The sequence below is a fragment of the Anarhichas minor genome, unplaced genomic scaffold (assembly GCF_050575085.1).
Source record: "Anarhichas minor isolate MPS153535 unplaced genomic scaffold, ASM5057508v1 ptg000014l, whole genome shotgun sequence".
Taxonomy (NCBI): domain Eukaryota; kingdom Metazoa; phylum Chordata; class Actinopteri; order Perciformes; family Anarhichadidae; genus Anarhichas; species Anarhichas minor.
In genome coordinates this window covers 1,198,839-1,216,247 of record NW_027466460.1, presented here as the reverse complement: position 1 = coordinate 1,216,247, position 17,409 = coordinate 1,198,839, and the positions used below count along the sequence as shown (strand labels likewise).

Here is a 17,409-nt window from a genome sequence, read left to right as displayed (position 1 = left end):
TTGAAAAGCTCAACTGAGTAATGGAATGCCATTGATCTTTGATGAAAGTTAGTTTTTATAAATAGGCTCTTAGAAGATTGTGTAACTTGCCATTTGAAACGCAGGCTGACCCTGTAACATAAGCTCGGGCCTTAACCGACGTATCAACCACAATTAGTTTCTCAATGGTTGCAAAGTAGCAGAATTGCGGCCTTTACTTCCTCTTTCTTAATGTGTGACATTTGGCGAAATGTTCCCCAGATGTCAGTGTAGAGGATCATGGGCTGAATAACGACACTCTGCTCCAGATGCTCTACCTTACCTACTGATCATACTCACTCCTGCCTCAAGTGTTGCCTCCATAGAAGCTTTAATCCTATTTACAGAATAAGGCTGAGGTCTGGCTATATAGCTAGCTAGTGACCTAGCAGCTGTGTGAAACCTTGTCCACAATGTGGCCAATCCTCTTACAGCAACAGCCGTACTGAAAGCTCCTAAACGCCTTCAAGGGCTCCGGGTGTTTCATTCACGCAGGCTGGGTGGAGGTTCCTTCTCAACCTGCTTTAGTGGAGTGAGTAGGTCGGGTACATGGTGGCGGGTCCCTTTTGAGTTTTGTACAGAGTTACAATGCATTTCTCTCTGAACCTGAGAACCTTCCAGACCTCACTACAGCTTTGACAGAGCGCTGTGTTCAACCACAGCATTACTGCACTCGCCTCTGTGTCGCATTATTGTTGTTGTACCTCTAAATAATCTAAAACATTTGATAAAGGCTGTTTGACGCATGCTGTTGTACATGAACAAACGTGTGTTGTAAAACACATTGACTCTGTGTTCCCTGTGTCCACGTTTGGCAGATCCTCATCGAGTTCTGTGCTGGAGGGGCTGTGGATGCAGTCATGCTAGGTGAGTCAGCACTTCCACTTTGCATACGGGTTAGAATGTCAAACAGTAAACACTAAAACATGTCAGTGTGAAGGCTTTAACACACCGGGAGCGTTTTTCTATGGTGTGATTCATTTGCACATCAATTTATATTTTTCGGGGGGTTTTTCAGAGCGAGGTTGATTCTTCTGAGCATTCACACCGCAAATATATGCATCAACCAATCACAGTGTTTGTACACTATATAGTACAACAACACGGAGGCTCCGTAGTCCAAACCAAGGCTTTATTATTCCTTTCAACCTTGACGAAGAGAGCGCAGACCAGATCCACTCCTTCTCTTACCTTTCACAATAAAAGCCTTAGACATATACACTGTAACTTTTTGCCAGAGGGAACTCGTATTCACTCGATAAAGCAGTTAAGAGTAGCTTAGGCTACAGTTTACCTCAGACGCTGCTCTGGCTCAATAGGTTCCTGGTAGTTGGTCCTCTGGCTGCGTGACTCTATTCAAACCTTTTGTTGAAATTGTGGTTTATTGGTTGCGCCCCCGGTGTGTAAAGGCCTTAAGACATCTAAAGACCTCTGTAGACCACATGCACGTTACAGTCCTCGTTCATTATTACAGCTCATATAACCGTCTATGATTCGGTTGCATGTGTGCGTGCTCCACAGTCATAAATTGTAAGCACGCGTCTTCGTGTGGTCCCTGTAGAACTGGAGAGACCTCTGACAGAGCCTCAGATCAGGGTGGTGTGTAAGCAGACTCTGCTGGCCCTGGTCTACCTCCACGACAACAACATCATCCACAGAGACCTGAAGGCTGGCAACATCCTCCTCATGCTGGACGGGGACGTCAAGCTGGGTAAGGGCAAAGTTAACTCCTTCTGTTAACACCAGGAAGTACAGCTACAGACCCTGTCTCAAACTGTCCCCCATCATACCCAGAATGGATATGATTCAATCCATAGATGGTTCCGAAAAGACAATCTTACAAACATGAACTGTAATCTGTGTCATACATGCATACAGGGTATAGGAGAAAGTAAAAAGCTAGGGCAAACTCTCTTATACTACATTTTCCTGGTTCAGTTATGCAAGTTTTAGTTTAGTTTTGTACTTTTCTAGGGGACAAACCACGAATGAGTTCACATTCTATCGATGTAGGTTCTGTGCCTTTGGCCGTTTTCTCACGATTAAGCTGCTGTACAGTGATCCACCCTTTTTACAGGCGCTCTCACACATGCAGACCAAATACATTCAGTCATCTGAGTCGAGTGTTTGTCCTCATGGTTCACACGCACACACGCACACAGGCCTCTCCAACAGAAGCTCTGTGTTCAGTCGGTCTATCATGTGCTATCACGTGGAGCAGAAAACCAACGTCAGCACTTTACCACACTTTCAATGCAACGAGCTCAGCAGCTCATGTGATCCTTTTCATGACATTACACTCTATGAATGTGACACCGGCGCAAGAGACAATGTGGTGACTTTATCGTGTGAAGTAAGATTTCCAGAAGGCCACCCAAGCTGTAACCAAACTGAAAATGTCAAGGAAATATGTAATCAATAAGTTTTAAACCAGACAGCAGAATTGAAACAGCAGAGGTATCTCGTCTCAAGCACGGGCCTAACACTTAGCAACTCCCATAATGCAACTCCATAGAACAGCGGTTTAACTCATCGTTTGTTCTTTGTCTATATGTCTGCTGTTTTTTAACCAAGTGCACAAGTCAGTATATGAGTGGATAGAGGAAAGTGTCAGTGTGTCTGGGTTTTTACGACCCATGTTGATGGGACACTGAGCCAGAAAGAACGCAAGATAAGATGATATTCTACTGGTGTCACAGGTTGAATCCCTGTCTTTTGTGACAAGCACACTGAACCTGATGTGAGATCAGTGAAATGCCCCTTTAAAAGAAGAACTGTCAAACGAGCTAACTGTGACGCAGTCTGAAGACGAAATGTTTTTTTCGAAACTTTATGACTGATGAAAGTTTCCGAGTCTGTGAGTAAACGTGATTGACGCATGAGGTCGTATTTATTTTGAAACATTTTGGACTAAAACTGCAGACTTGGTGGGCAAAGGCCTTTACTGCTGCATGGCAGACATCATAATGAGCGTCGTGCACAATAGCAGGTGTTGTTGACTACTCACACGCCACACAGACGAGGCATGACGTCATCATGCAAAACGTAAACCCAACATTATAACGGCACATTGTTTCCTGTTCATGCACTGATGAGATTATTAGTTGTTCTGCTGTTTTTATTTAGTTTGGGGAGTCAATGATGACAGTGGTGTTCCTCTGATAAATACCTGGTTTGCCTTGTCTTCCAGCTGACTTTGGTGTGTCTGCCAAAAACACCAAAACCCTGCAGAGGAGAGACTCTTTCATTGGGACGCCTTACTGGTGAGCTGAATATCAAACAAAACCTGTTTTCCTAGTCCAGTGGTTCCCAAACAGTGGAACTACAGGGGGGGGCTTCATCACCAACCCGCATACAACGGTAAAACAATATAAAATACAATTGCAAACAAGTTGTAAAGATAGCTTTACAAGCACTATGGTCGGCCAAGAAGAGAGACCCCGGTGTGTTGCGTGTCCTAAAATACTGGCGGCAGACAGTATGAAGCCCACTACATTAAAAAGACACTTGGAAACCCACCAACCCGAACATGTAAACAAGCACGTTGAGTTTTTCAACAAAAAATTGGAAAACTGTCATGCCCACTTTGTAAAAGCTGTATCTGTCCCTGTTATAGCACCACTCGCTTCCTACAAAGTAGCCTACAGAGTCGCCCAATGCAAAAAGGCTCACACAATAGCAGAGGAGTTAATACTACCTGCAGCCATTGCAGAAGAACTTTTCAAAATATTTGACACCTATTTGAAAGAGGCAGATCTGAAGTGGGAGTCTGCAAAAGCACTTTCACAAGTACTTCCCTGAGGATTCTGCAAAATATGAGTGGATACGAGACCCCTTTCAAGCAACTGCAGACCTCGGTACCACAGAGGAAGAGCAGTACATTGACATGACATCTGACTCAACAAGGAGACTACAGTTCACATCCAATTCACTGGCTGTGTTTTGGATTGGAGTGGAGAAAGACTACCCACTACTAGGCCAAAGAGCTATGGGCATACTGTTGCCTTTTGACACATCCTATTTATGTGAAACAGGCTTTTCTGCAGTTGCTGCAATGAAGACCAAATACGGATCAAAGTTGAACATTGAAAATGAACTGAGAGTGGCTATCTCTAACCAGAGATTTGACAAAATCTGTAAAACAAAGCAAGCCCACACCAGTCACTGATATGTAGGAATAGGGAATGTTGCTCGCGGGAGCGGGAATGTCACTCGCGCGATCGATGTAAAAGCGCTCGTCGCTGTGGATCTCATTTGCGCTCTCGGATTTTGACAGTGATTTGCCTTCATAGTTCTAGTCAATGACGACCCTTTCTTCAGTTCTTTGATGAAAGAAGTGAATCTAATACTCACTATCAGTTTGTCTTTCTTGTACATAGAACAAGCATCCATTGACTCCACATCTCCTATCAGTGACTTTCCTTCTGTGCTTCCAGGATGGCTCCGGAGGTGGTGATGTGCGAGACGTCCAAGGACCGTCCGTACGACTACAAGGCTGACATCTGGTCCCTCGGGGTCACATTGATAGAGCTGGCGCAGATTGAGCCGCCCAATCACGAGATGAACCCCATGAGAGTCCTGCTGAAAATAGCCAAGGCGGACCCTCCCACCCTGATGCAGCCGTCACGCTGGTGAGTCACTGGTTCAATGGCCATGTATTAGTTCAGCATAACTCTACATCATATCTTGATATGCAGAGATCCTTGATGTAGTAGAGTTTTCATTGTCTTAATTCTTATTGTTTTACCACTTGCACTCTTAAGGTCCCCAGAATTCAGTGACTTCTTAAAGCGGTGTTTGGACAAGCATGTGGACAACAGATGGAACCCCACTCAACTGCTACAGGTAACTCTTTCAGTTCAGTCAGGGATGTCTGTAAGCATTGGTTCCACGGGAACAAAGTCCATTTATTCTAACCTGAGCCGTCAGAACCATCTGAGAGGCCGTCATTAGAAGCGGTTTGGAAAAGAACACGCACTGTTTGACGAACCATCTGTCAATCAAACTCTTACCGAAGCGAGTCTTTTCTATGTCGAAACGCCTTCAGTGTCGTTCTTTGCTCTTCTTCCAATGAAGAAATACTCTCCAGTGATAGGACTGATGACACTGCAGCATCTACACTGACCTCTTCAGGAGCGGCCATTGGTAACAACCAACAGTCTCCTCTCCATGTCGTCTCTCACACACCTAAGCCCCGCCCCTAGCTGCCAGAAGCTCCTCACGGGAAGCTGAATGGTCCAGACACAAACGCATTACTTGATTTTCATGTGATGACGCTGTTCTCGCGTGACCTCCTGAGAATCCAGCTGCTGTGCAAGCTAACATTTTCAGTTTATGTAAAAACTATACGGAAAAGGGATTTTAGCTTAACACAGACTTCCTCAACTGGCACTTCAATAAATGAAAAGAGCAGAATGAAAATATATAATTCATTATTTAAATTGAAAGTTTTGATTTTTTGTTCTCTCCCTTAGTTCACAGCCTTTAAAAAAAAAAAATGTTCAACCTTTATTTCAACAAGTAACTTTATTACTGATAATCCTCGTTCCCCATCCCGTACCCATGTACCAGCTGCCATTCAGAGTGTGTGCCCACGCTGACGTCAGCAGTGCAGCTTTTCTTTGAAGGGTTTAAGGTGCTCGTCGAGTCAGAGCCACTTATGTACAGAGCAGCAGTAAGGACGCGTCCACACACACACACACACACACACACAGTGAACACATTTCAACGCTGCAGCTAAAGGGTTGTTCTGCACAGAGGAAGACTCGATGGGCTTGAAAATTCAACACAGCGGTCTGCCGCCGGTGAAGGTTTTGATATCGAAGAAGCTGCATATTCTCAGGCCAGCGATAGAATATGTGCAGCAGATTTCTCAGCCGAAGAAGGTGAGGTGGTCAGAAAGTGTAGATGCAGTGTGTGTGTGTGTGTGTGTAGTCTCTTTGTACGCAACAAAGAAGTTGATCGACTTATTCCCAGAGGAAGAGTAACAGAAGGATGCAGGAAAGACCGTAATGTTTAGCGTGCTATTTGGATCTTGTGTCTCGCACGGTCAAAACAGAACCGTCTGTTATACTGTGAGCAGTTTCTATCTCAAAGTCTGTGGGATTAGTTGTCTGCGGGGTGTCCAGTCCTTGCTGCCAACTATGTCGAAGGGTTGTTATTGCAGCGGCTGAAATGTTACGACACCGTTAAGATGGAGATGAAACCTTGATTACTAATCGTGTTATTGTGAATTGTCTTTTGCGCAGCATTCATTTGTGTCCAGCGTGACTGACGGCAGGCCCCTGAGGGAGCTCATAGCGGAGGCAAAGGCTGAGGTCACGGAGGAGATTGAAGACCACAAAGAGGAAGAGGAGGAGGAAGAGACGGAAGCCCACCTGGTGTGTAAACATTTATAAAAATCTGTTTGCAAAAGGAACTTGCTAGCGTTTTATGACTTTTTTCTAGAGCTGAGATAAATTAATCAGCATATTAAAAATGTTTAATCTGCTTTGATGATCAGTGGATCATTTTAGTCATTTCCAGATTCTCAGTACAGTATGTGAGTAAATTGTCACCCAGTCTTTTATTATTATAACAATTAACAATAAGTTGGCCTTTCACGATAATTATTATAATTATTAACTTATCGTACCATATATGGACATGACCTCAATCATTTCTGCTGATTCATGATTCCACATCGATAAAGCTCGTTGTGTTTACACTCGTTTGTTTAGGAATGTCACCAACATGATGCCAGAATATACACCAAGGCTTTCCTTACCATTATAAGACTTGGACGTTGTGCCAAATTTGCACATTTTATATTTACAGAGCCAAAGAGTCCATTTTATTTATTGTTTTGGTTGTGTGGCATTATTTTATTTATTTTACACTCCAATTCCAATGTCTGAATATTCTTAATAACTGAATGTTACAAACCCAGCTTTAAAAACATTTTAGTATTTTATATATTGGGCTTCAACTAACAATCATTTTCATTCTTTATTACCCTGCTGATTATTTTCTTGATATATTCCAATAACACAAAGATATGCAATTTACCAGATTGAACACAAAGAAAAGTAACTGGGCAATTCTTCTCGAAATATGTCTTAAAATGATTAATTTATTATCAGAACCGTTTGCTGATTAATTTTTTTGTTGGTCAAGTGATGGATTAATTGGTATTAATAAGTATTGGTCATTCATGCACCCTGTTGTGTTGTATTTTAAGGTGAAACTAATATCTTTAACTGTCACTTCCACCACTGCTTCAGGGCCACAAGCGCGCCCCCTCTGACGTCAGCGTTGCCAGCTCAGAGGATGAGAAGATCCCCCTCTCTCCCTCCATGTTGGAATCGGTCCCTGAGAAGGTGGAGCCGGTTGTGTCCGTGCCCACACCCACTGAGCTCCCTGTGGCCAACCATGTGGTGGACACTAGCCTTGTTGAGGAGGCCGCTGCCCCTGTAGCTGAGGAGACTTCAAACACTCCAGATGAGGACGGAGAGGTGGAACAGAAACCAGTGGAGGAAAAGCCCCCAGAAGCAGGAGGAGATGTTGCCTCCCCAGAACCAGAGACCCAACCAGAGGCACCTGCCAAGGAAATGCAGGGGCTGGAGATTGCAGTGGAGGATGAAAAGGAAGTGGACACGTCAGAGGGTCCAGCCAATCCACAGGCCAGCACAGAGGGTTCAGAGGTCGCCGACGCTCCTCAGGAGGAGAACAAAGCTGCTGTGGAGGAATCAAACGCACCAGCGGAGGAGCAGGAGAAGGAGGAGGACCGGTACAAAAATCTCAAGGTGACACTGACACTACCAGAGCAATTTAACGTTGTCCCAAAGAAGGAGGATGGAGAGAAGCCCACAGAAAAGGAGAAGATGAATGCAGAGGATGAGAAAACGGTTCCAGACAAAGCTAAGGATGACAGAGAGAGAGATTCAGACTCGGGGAGCGGCCCAGCTGCAGATAACAGCAGCGTGGACCTCAATCTGTCCATCTCAAGCTTTCTATCCAAAACAAAAGAGCCGGGATCTATTTCCATACAGGTAACCCTCGCAGTCCACACACTCAGATATCAGCAGAGCTACAGAAACATCCATGAACTCTTCTTCTTCTTCTTTCTTCTTCTTCTTTTCCAGGACAACAAGCGTCAGAAGAAGACGTTAAAAAAGACTCGCAAATTCATTGTGGACGGAGTGGAAGTTAGCGTGACCACATCAAAGATCATCAGTGACAATGATACCAAGAACGAGGAGATGAGGTTCCTGAGGTATTCACCTGCCTTCATTTACAAATATCATGTAAACAGGTTGCCTAGTAACCCTATGCTGTGTTCACACCAAACACAAAGCTAATCTTCACGTTGCGTTACTCGCGGGAGTTTACTCGCTGGATCATTTGTTGTTATTCGCTTCATTCGCTCTAGACGCACCGCAGGGGAGGAGTGGCTTATCTCCATGGAAACCGTTATCAACTAAGCCATTTATTTCCGCCATCAACCATGGCTGCTTAGTACGTGGCTTTATAACTGGCTTTATAACATCATCTGGAGGCGCACCGTGGATTTCATCGAGCTGTATTCACTGTGACACGTCAGCTGGTTTTTACTACAGCTCTATGAACACAAAATAAACAGATGTTTCTGTGATTTAACTGCAATAAACGGACAAAAAGGGACACCGAAATAACTACGTAATGATGCCGATTTGTAAAAAAAAATATATATATATATATATATATATATATAACGTCAGTGATGACAGGAGGAGCATCTCAGCGCTGATAGGCTTTAAGGACACAGCGTCATTTAGACTCGGGCCAATGAGGTCATGTATGTTCACTTCTCTGACACAGAATTAACATCTTTTTTTTCCTCTGCCACCACCCACTACTCTCTCCTCGTCTCCAGACGCCAGGAGCTGAGGGAGCTGCGTCTCCTGCAGAAGGAGGAGCAGAGGGCCCAGCAGCAGCTCAGCAACAAGCTGCAGCAGCAGACGGAACAGATCTACCGGCGCTTTGAGCAGGAGACCACGGTGAGTCACTCAGCTCGGAAAAGTCCTGGCTCAGATTCATGGCTCGGATGCATCCGACCAAACGGCGGTTTTTATCCTCCAGCCACCAAATATTATTCACTGTCGTGAATTCTTTCTCCAGGTTGTCTTCAGCCCTGTCACAGCCATGCTTCACCTCATTGTCTGCTCATGACGTAGTTCTGGTCATGGCAGGAAAATGAGGCTGAGTCAGAATGAGTTTAAGGAACCAGCTGTTGTGTTATATGTTTCATTATGTTCCAGTGGCTGCTGAAATGTTTAAAACAGTCATTCACAAACTTCATTTAAAAAGTATAATATGTAACTTTGTCATGTTAAAATGTCCAAAAGTGACTAGACCTAGCTGGGGCTCTGAGATAGAGTGGGTTGTTCAGTCTGAAGATCGGCGGTTCGATCCCCGGCTCCGCTTGTCGATGTGTTTGTGCAAGGCGGCTAACCCCAAATTTTTCCCGTAGGCTGTGTCATCGGTGTGTGTGAATGGTTAACTAGCCCTGACGGATAGTGGCACCTTCCATGGTAGTCCTGGCATCGGTGTGTGAATGACATGTAGTGTAAGAAGACTAGGAAGACCATTTATACTATACATGTTGCTGAGTTGTGTACTTGCACCATCTCAAATGTTTCCATCCCAGGCCTATCTAGTGCGAAACGCCGGTTAGCATCATAGCTAGGCTAATGTTAGCGTTTAGCAAGCTGTAGCCAATCAGAAGCAGAGTAAGGGCGGGTCTTCCCACAAGGTTACTGACACCTAAACAGCTTTTTCTCAGCTAACGGAAGCACTACGATTCTTAGTTTCAGGTGATTATACACTGATCAAAACATAGTTATGAAAATGATATTCCATTGCTGCCAATTACTCCCCCTAAATGTTACACACTGCTCCTTTTAACATGAACTCGTACCAAGCCCAGAGGAGGAAGTAGTTTTAGTGTGGCAGCTTTTGCTTCAGGTATTTACAGAAAACAGAAGTATCATGTCTGTTAACTGTTCTGTTCCCTCTGATGCTATTTCTGACTGCTTGCACCTTGAAACTCATTTTAGCTTGACAATCTGCATCCACTTTGGGAACAACTGCGTTGAGATTAATTACACATGAAACCTCAAAGACCGGCCAATGACCTCATTTAACGCGGCAAGAAACGGAACCGTTTCTTTTATTCACTCAAAAAGGTTTTAAGGAACAGTCAGAAAAATGTGTTCTTAAAAATAGAGCAACGGATGGAGAAAATGTAAACGTGTATTATGAGTGTATTGGTATCTGACAAGAAGTATGACTTACTACAAGAAAAAATGGAAATGAATGTGTCTCTGCATTCCAAACCCTCTCATGAGCATTCAGTCCCGTCACTTTTTTGGGAGGTGGTTCAGCACTTTTTACTTCACGGCTGAGGTTCACAAAACGAATGGTGAAGTTGTTGTGATGTAACAGAACATTTTGCCATCTCTAGATTAGGGAACGCCAGAAGCAGAAGAAACAGGGCTGTGTATAAAAAGACGTCACTCTGTGGTGGTTAAATGGAGCCTCCGCAAAAGAGATGTAGGAAAAAGGGTGAAAGAGGATGACTCATTTTTTCTTCCACTGCACAGAGATCCAGGTTTTCCTGGCAGTTGGTGAAGGGCAAACTGTTGATGTTACTGTGTGATGGATTCCCTTCAGTTGTCATTACTTGTTGCTAGTACCTTTTAGCGCTGTAGCAGTGGCTTCTATTGAGGTTTAGATAGATAGATGGAGGTGTTGGCTGCCTCGCATTCCTTTTAAAACGTACAGAACGAAGGTTATTGTCAGCCTCACTTTTCAATTCCGATTCCTGAAGGACTGTAATTGACAGGAGACATTTTTGTAATATTTCTTTGAAATAGTTAGTAAAACGTTTTAAAGGTTGTTCTTACACAGCTTTCTTTGGACTTTGTGTATCAGGCGGCACTTGTGTGTCCGATATCAATCCTCTCTGTTCGAGTGACTCCTACTGCTGGATGACCCTCCCACGCTGCTGCCTCTTTAAATACCATCATTTGCTTCTTTGTTTCACTGACATGACGTGACCCTCTGTGCCTTACAGAGTAAGAAGCGTCAGTACGACCAGGAGGTGGAGAACCTGGAGCGGCAGCAGAAGCAGACCATCGAGAGGCTGGAGCAGGAGCACACCAACCGGCTCAGGGACGAGGCCAAGCGCATCAAAGCCGAGCAGGACAAAGAGCTGTCCAAGTACCAGAACATGCTGAAAAACCGCAAGAAAGAGGTTAGCATGTTCCACACACGACGCGTGGAATGTCCTTTCACTTCCCTTTGCCCACATGTAGGCCGGGTGTAGCAGGGTGGGATAGCTTGTACACTTCCTATTTATAGTGAGTTATTTTGATACTTCGCCACACACACACACACAAGCCTCTCTGATTGGCATCACCACCGTTTAGCTGCACAGGAGCTAAACGAGTCACGGAGTGTTAATCCATCCACAGCTTCTTTCTCATTTGCTTTCTATCTGTTGCTCGTGGCTGCTCTGACATAGGGCAAACAGGAAGTGGGACTTTCTCCAAAAGCATGTGATCAACGCTATCATGAAAGGTATTAAAGAGGATATTGTCCAAGCCCAGCCGAATGAGGTCATGAGGGCCCCGGTTTGCTGTGAGTTTTGAACTTTGACTCGCACACTCCCTGTTCCTCTCAGCTCTTCCTCTCTGACTTTTGTTGGAACAGAGTTATCCAGCACATATTTCTTCTGCTGTTTGGTGGGGCTTTCAGGACTTTTCTTCCCCTTTTCCTCCCGGAGTGTGCATTGCCCCGTCACAGGTTCAGAGTGTGTGTGCAGTGTGCAGTGTTTAGAGCAATGTCTAGGAGGGTAAAATGCACTGTGATCCACAGGGAGTGGCCCTTGTCATGATTCAGTCCTCTCAGTTGTCCTCGTGCACCTTGTGCAACGCTCCCATACAGGACGTAAGTGAAACCCCCGTGTTCCTCACATTTGGAGTCTGGCCTCTTAAAGCATGACTCGTCACTCTTGAGACAACACACACCTTTTCTATACATCAGCACAGGCCTACACCAATCCTAAAATGATCAACAAATCACAGAGAGAAATGTTTACCGCTGACAATGAAATGCTGTAAATTGTAGTGCTTTTCATCCACAAGCAATGGAGCTCATGTGAGAACATTTTGGTATTCTTATCTTCACTTTCTCCTCCTTGTTTCCGTTTGGTGAGCTCGTACGAGTGAGCCACGTCACATTCAGCAAACTCTCTGAACTTCAGATAACTGAATGACCAGAGTTAACATGGTGAGTGACATGTGTGTGTAAATGAGCGCTGCCATAAGGACAGTGAATTAGCATCGCTAACAACCCAATAACACCATATAAGGCTAGACGTCCTGCCCCTTGTGTCCTATGATGAAGTCCTGCTTTCAGAGATCCAGAGAGGAAAGTCTCTCTTTAACAGAATTAAGGGACCTGATGAAGACGAGGAATGGGGACAAATGACTCCTAGGACAGGTCTGGACCACTTCAGACTGTGTTTGTACCTAAGAGATCATTCACAATACAGCAAGTTCTCTTAAATGATGTGTGGTTCATGAGTGAGGGTCATTGTTCTCTATAGAGGTAGTGGCCCATGGCCTCACGGTTTACAGGTTGTTCCTTATGTTCTACCTTTCCCATGAGAACATGCCACGCTCAGATCCGTTGGGTAAACTGTGGACATTTGGAGACATGCGTCAATAGACACCTTGATGGTGCTTCCTGTGTTATCGTTGAGCGCCACATGACCGCTAATTCCTCTCTGTGTGAGGTAAGCCAGGTAGGGTTAGGATTAAGCAGGTGAAACGCTCTTTATTACCTGCTGCTACCGTCTGGTCCTTCAGCTCAAGCTGAGCTTAGCCTGAAGTGAACTTGGCAGAAAGCCTGTAGGCCAACACACACACACACACACACACACACACACACACACTCGCACTCACTCACTCACTCACTCACTCACTCACTCAGCTGGCCTCATAAAGCCAATCCAGGTTAATGTATGGATAAAGGTTTCTGTGTAGAAGTGTCTCACTGATGAGGCGAACATTTATTCTCGTTATTATTCTGATGTTGATTGTCGTTTCTATCCTCATCATCATTATTATTATTATCATCATAACTCTGCGTGGGTCTCTCAGACACACTGAATGGTAGATCAGCAGCCTCTTCCTGTGTTTTCGTCATGTCAGCTGTATTCTCTGTCCTCCTTCCAGGAACAGGAGTTTCTTCAGAAGCAGCAGCAGGATCTGGACACCGCTCTGAAGAAGATCATCCAGCAACACAAACACGAGCTCGCCACCGTCGAGAGAGAATGCCTCAACCACAAGCAGCAGCTGCTCCGAGGTGAAAATACTAACCGATTTACTGTCAGGCAGGTAATGCTGTGTTCATGTCACGTAAACCTCTGCGGTCCCGGTGAACAGCTGATTTTATAGCAGACAGACGACTTGTATTCATGTCGTATCAGACCTGTTTTCAGTTTGTTTCTCTGGAGTCTATAACAAAACACCACAATACAAGAGCAGCAGGACAATAAATCCTTCTGTTACCTTGTCTTATTTACCACCGTTGAGGTTCTCTCTCTTCCAAATGATCCAGCCACGTAATTATCCATTCATCACACACTTCAGACCCTGCTTCCCCCGGGAACACGCACCAACGTTCATGGTTTCTAAGAGTGGCGTTTAACAATGTAACCCTGGCCACTTCTAAACCTCAGAACACGTTGTGAATAAATAGAACGTATCCTAATGATGTAAACCACCAAATCACACCTTCAGGATGTTCTCTTACTAAGATTCAATGCAGGAAGTGAAGCAGACTGATGTTCACTTTAACTTCCCTCTTTCAAAAAATGAAAATGTTCTCTGCTACATTATCTATCGTTAGTTTAATGATTAGTTCCAGATTTATATATTTATTACTTTGACTTACATGTTCAGTTCAACAGTTTATAATGAAGTCAAAGACGTTCCGACCGTGTTGAATATCTTTTTTGGGTGTGTGTGCAGATGAATGGGCTGTTTTCGAGTGACTATAGTGATGGGATTGCAGAGAACATACTATTGGTCCATTGATCATAATTCAGATCCAAACGCCTTCCGTACTGCTCTCAGAAGCTTTCTGATTCTCCTGTAACCTCGGTACCGACGCTCTGGAGAACCACAGGTTCACTTTGTTTAATTCAACAATACGCCTCTGTTAACTTCAGCTGAACTCCTTCTCAACAGCACAACAGCTGCCCTTATTGAGTGTTTAGGGGGCGTTACCTATGCTCATGATGATATTAATAATCAATTTATGATCACTGTCATTCATCATTCAGCAGATCTGGATGGTTAAGAACATTTGGTCCGTCTGGAGGTTACCTCTCTTATTTCTTCTCTGAACAAAGAGAGATCGAAGAGACTGTTGCTGCATGAGGCCCAATGTTAGGGTCCTCCTCCAGGCAGGTCAGCACTACGTGTTGTCCAATCCTCTCAGAGTGCTAGCAGAAGGTTCAGCATAGAATGGAAGCATCTCATTCATAGGGAGTCAGAGAAGCAGTAAACAAGCCTGAGACCTTCTCAGCCCAACCGACACCACTGCAGCCTGTTAGCAGGTAGCGCTGCCTGGGACTTAATCTGTGCTTAACATGCTGCACAAACAACACTTCTGAGAAGCACTCTCTGAGGTGTTACTGTGCGTTAGGAGCCCGTCAAGGGCTTTCTCTGGGAAAACACACTGAGATAGTTGAGAGCTTAAAAGCTGAAACCTCATTAGTAAAGTTGATGTTGTTAAACTCGAGCATTCAGGAGGTAACTGTCGCTGCACGTCTTCTGCTCCGTCTCACTGCAGAGCATCTAGAAATACAGATGTTGAGGAGAATGATCAGTTGGCTGTCTTTTGTTCTCCAGCACGGGAGGCTGCCATGTGGGAGCTAGAAGAGCGCCATCTGCAGGAGAAACACCAGCTGTTCAAACAGCAGCTCAAAGACCAGTACTTCATGCAGAGACATCAGCTGCTGAAGAGACACGAGAAGGTACCGGCTGCATCAGACACTTAGCCTCAATCTAGCTCTTTGATTATCCCTCCAACCTCCGGGTGCTTCTGTTCCTGTCAGAACTTTCTCTGCGAGCTCCTCTCCATGTTCTGTGTCTCTGCTTGTGTGGCCTGTGCAGGAGATGGAGCAGATGCAGCGCTACAACCAGCGTCTGATCGAGGAGATGAAGAACAAGCAGACGCAGGAGAGAGCCAGGCTGCCGAAGATTCAGCGCAGCGAGGCCAAGACCCGCATGGCCATGTTCAAGAAGAGCCTCCGCATCACCGGAGCTTTCATCACCCCCGAGCAGGAGAGGGAGAAGGTCAAACAGGTGACGGGCAACACCGAGCGTAATCTGCCAGAAATGAAATCAAATCTTTAGTCACACCAAAACCTTAGCCCGCTTTCCTTTAAAAGCATGAGAACCCAGAAGCCTAACGGTGTCTCTGTTCTCCAGTTTGCAGCGCAGGAAGAGAAGAGACAGAAGAACGAGAGGCTCCATCAGCATCAGAAACACGAAAACCAGATGAGAGACCTGCAGCTGCAGTGTGACGCCAACATCCGAGAGCTTCAGCAGTTACAGGTAGAGATCAAGCGTTTCTGATCTGCTGTTTACACGCAGCCCCGGACACGGAAATATGCTTCATAACACCCCCCCCCCCCCCCCCCCCCCCCCCGTGTGCGTTTCAGAACGAGAAGTGCCACCTGCTCATTGAACATGAGACCCAGAAGCTGAAGGAGTTGGACGAGGAGCACAGTCTGGAGCTGAAGGAGTGGAGGGAGAAACTACGACCCAGGAAGAAGGTACAGTATCTGTTCCTCCTGATAAGAGATGTGTCACAGTAATGACTGTGATAAACTGAACACATTGAGGCATGAGCTCACAATACATTTCCTGGTTTGATTACACAGAACTGTGTATACGTTGCATTGACATTGTCCAAAGAAGCTTTGTGGTTTGATTAATGAAGAGAGGAAGACTTTTACGGTCCATGTTCATCTATTGTAGCTTTATTTTCCTGATGTTTTTGGTTGTTACCGTGGCATCACTTCAGTAAGCACTCAGATACTTTTAGTGTTGTGAAAACACTGCCTCAACTGGTGAAGGACTCCAATACAGATCAACCACAGGGACATTGGTTTGGTCCAGTGCTCCAGACATGATATCCTAACAGAAACACACGTGGTCCCATGGACACGGAGACAGAATACACAATAAAGTCAAGTAAAAGAAAAGCAGTCAATCCACTTTAATAAAAGTGCATGTGAGCAGCTAAGAGTTCTTGAAGTGAAGGGGGGGCGCTACTATCCTGTCAAATCGGCTGTTTTTGGAGGCTCCGTTCACTGTCCAGGCTGGGGATGTTTCTTGGTCAATGCCGGATTTTTCCTGCTGTCCTGATTTAACACTTACAGCCTGGTTGAGTCCTGACTTAGAGAACTGTTGTGTCCCCATAGTTGTAGTACAGCACAGTAACCAATAAACATAATATGGACCTGATTAAAACACGGAATAACCACCATCATGGTCTGTGGATAAATGACCATGGTCCACCTTGATGTTAGCCATGCTAGCCGCTCTAGTGATGGTCGCTCCATCACTTTGGTCCAGACTGAAATATTTGCAGTAACGGGATGAATCACTTTCGGATCCTTCCTCCAGTTAATGCAGACCTCATCTTAGAAGATCTTATCAGTTACAAACTCTGGTCTTTAGGCCCTTTGGGACTTCTTTGCTGATTGAGGTGGTTTTGAGAGTTGTGAAACCAGCTGGAGTGAATTTTAAAGATCACCTTTTCATCAGACCTGCAGAGAAAACAACAGCTGCAGTGTTTATCGGTTCACTTTCATTGAAACCTGATCGTTTCCTTTTTATTGAAGAGGCATTTGATTGTTATGAAGGAGGCTGTTTCTCCAGCTAAGTATCTATGTGATGTCGTGGGGAACTGGTTGTCAGGTGAGGAGTCCTCCTGTTCACTGAGCCCCGCCAGCAGTGCCTACATGTACCAGGATGCATTGCGTGCAAGTTTCTGATGGCCGGTGTCCCCGTCAACCGCATCGTCTACACGACGCATGCAGCCACAGCCTCTTCGCTGCGTTTCTTCATCCGTGTACTTTATAGATATAAATATCAGTCAGCCAAAACACAGTACCATGTGTCCTCGTCCATGACATTCTCTGACCGCATATTATGGGATGGCGTTCTGGCTGTTGGCTAGTTTGCTCTACGAGTAAAGCAGTGTGATTTACTTTAGGAGTCACAATCCAAACGCTATTTTAAAGTCACCCCTGTTAACCTCCTGAGAGTACTGGGGCTGTTTGTC

General features: G+C 45.0%; 1 protein-coding gene across 4 annotated transcripts in view; it reads left to right on the top strand.

The window, feature by feature from the left end:
• Positions 1-17,409, top strand: part of LOC142949414 (STE20-like serine/threonine-protein kinase) — a 254,312-nt gene that overhangs the window by 235,016 nt on the left and 1,887 nt on the right. For all 4 annotated transcript variants that reach the window (XM_076091042.1, XM_076091044.1, XM_076091041.1 and 1 more), the window contains 15 exons: positions 837-885; positions 1,580-1,729; positions 3,209-3,281; positions 4,455-4,649; positions 4,782-4,863; positions 6,267-6,398; positions 7,281-8,048; positions 8,142-8,272; positions 8,912-9,035; positions 11,114-11,293; positions 13,281-13,410; positions 14,964-15,088; positions 15,228-15,419; positions 15,546-15,671; positions 15,779-15,892. In XM_076091042.1, the coding sequence (XP_075947157.1) occupies positions 837-885; positions 1,580-1,729; positions 3,209-3,281; positions 4,455-4,649; positions 4,782-4,863; positions 6,267-6,398; positions 7,281-8,048; positions 8,142-8,272; positions 8,912-9,035; positions 11,114-11,293; positions 13,281-13,410; positions 14,964-15,088; positions 15,228-15,419; positions 15,546-15,671; positions 15,779-15,892 (2,571 nt within the window). The remainder of the gene's footprint in view (positions 1-836; positions 886-1,579; positions 1,730-3,208; positions 3,282-4,454; positions 4,650-4,781; positions 4,864-6,266; positions 6,399-7,280; positions 8,049-8,141; positions 8,273-8,911; positions 9,036-11,113; positions 11,294-13,280; positions 13,411-14,963; positions 15,089-15,227; positions 15,420-15,545; positions 15,672-15,778; positions 15,893-17,409) is intronic.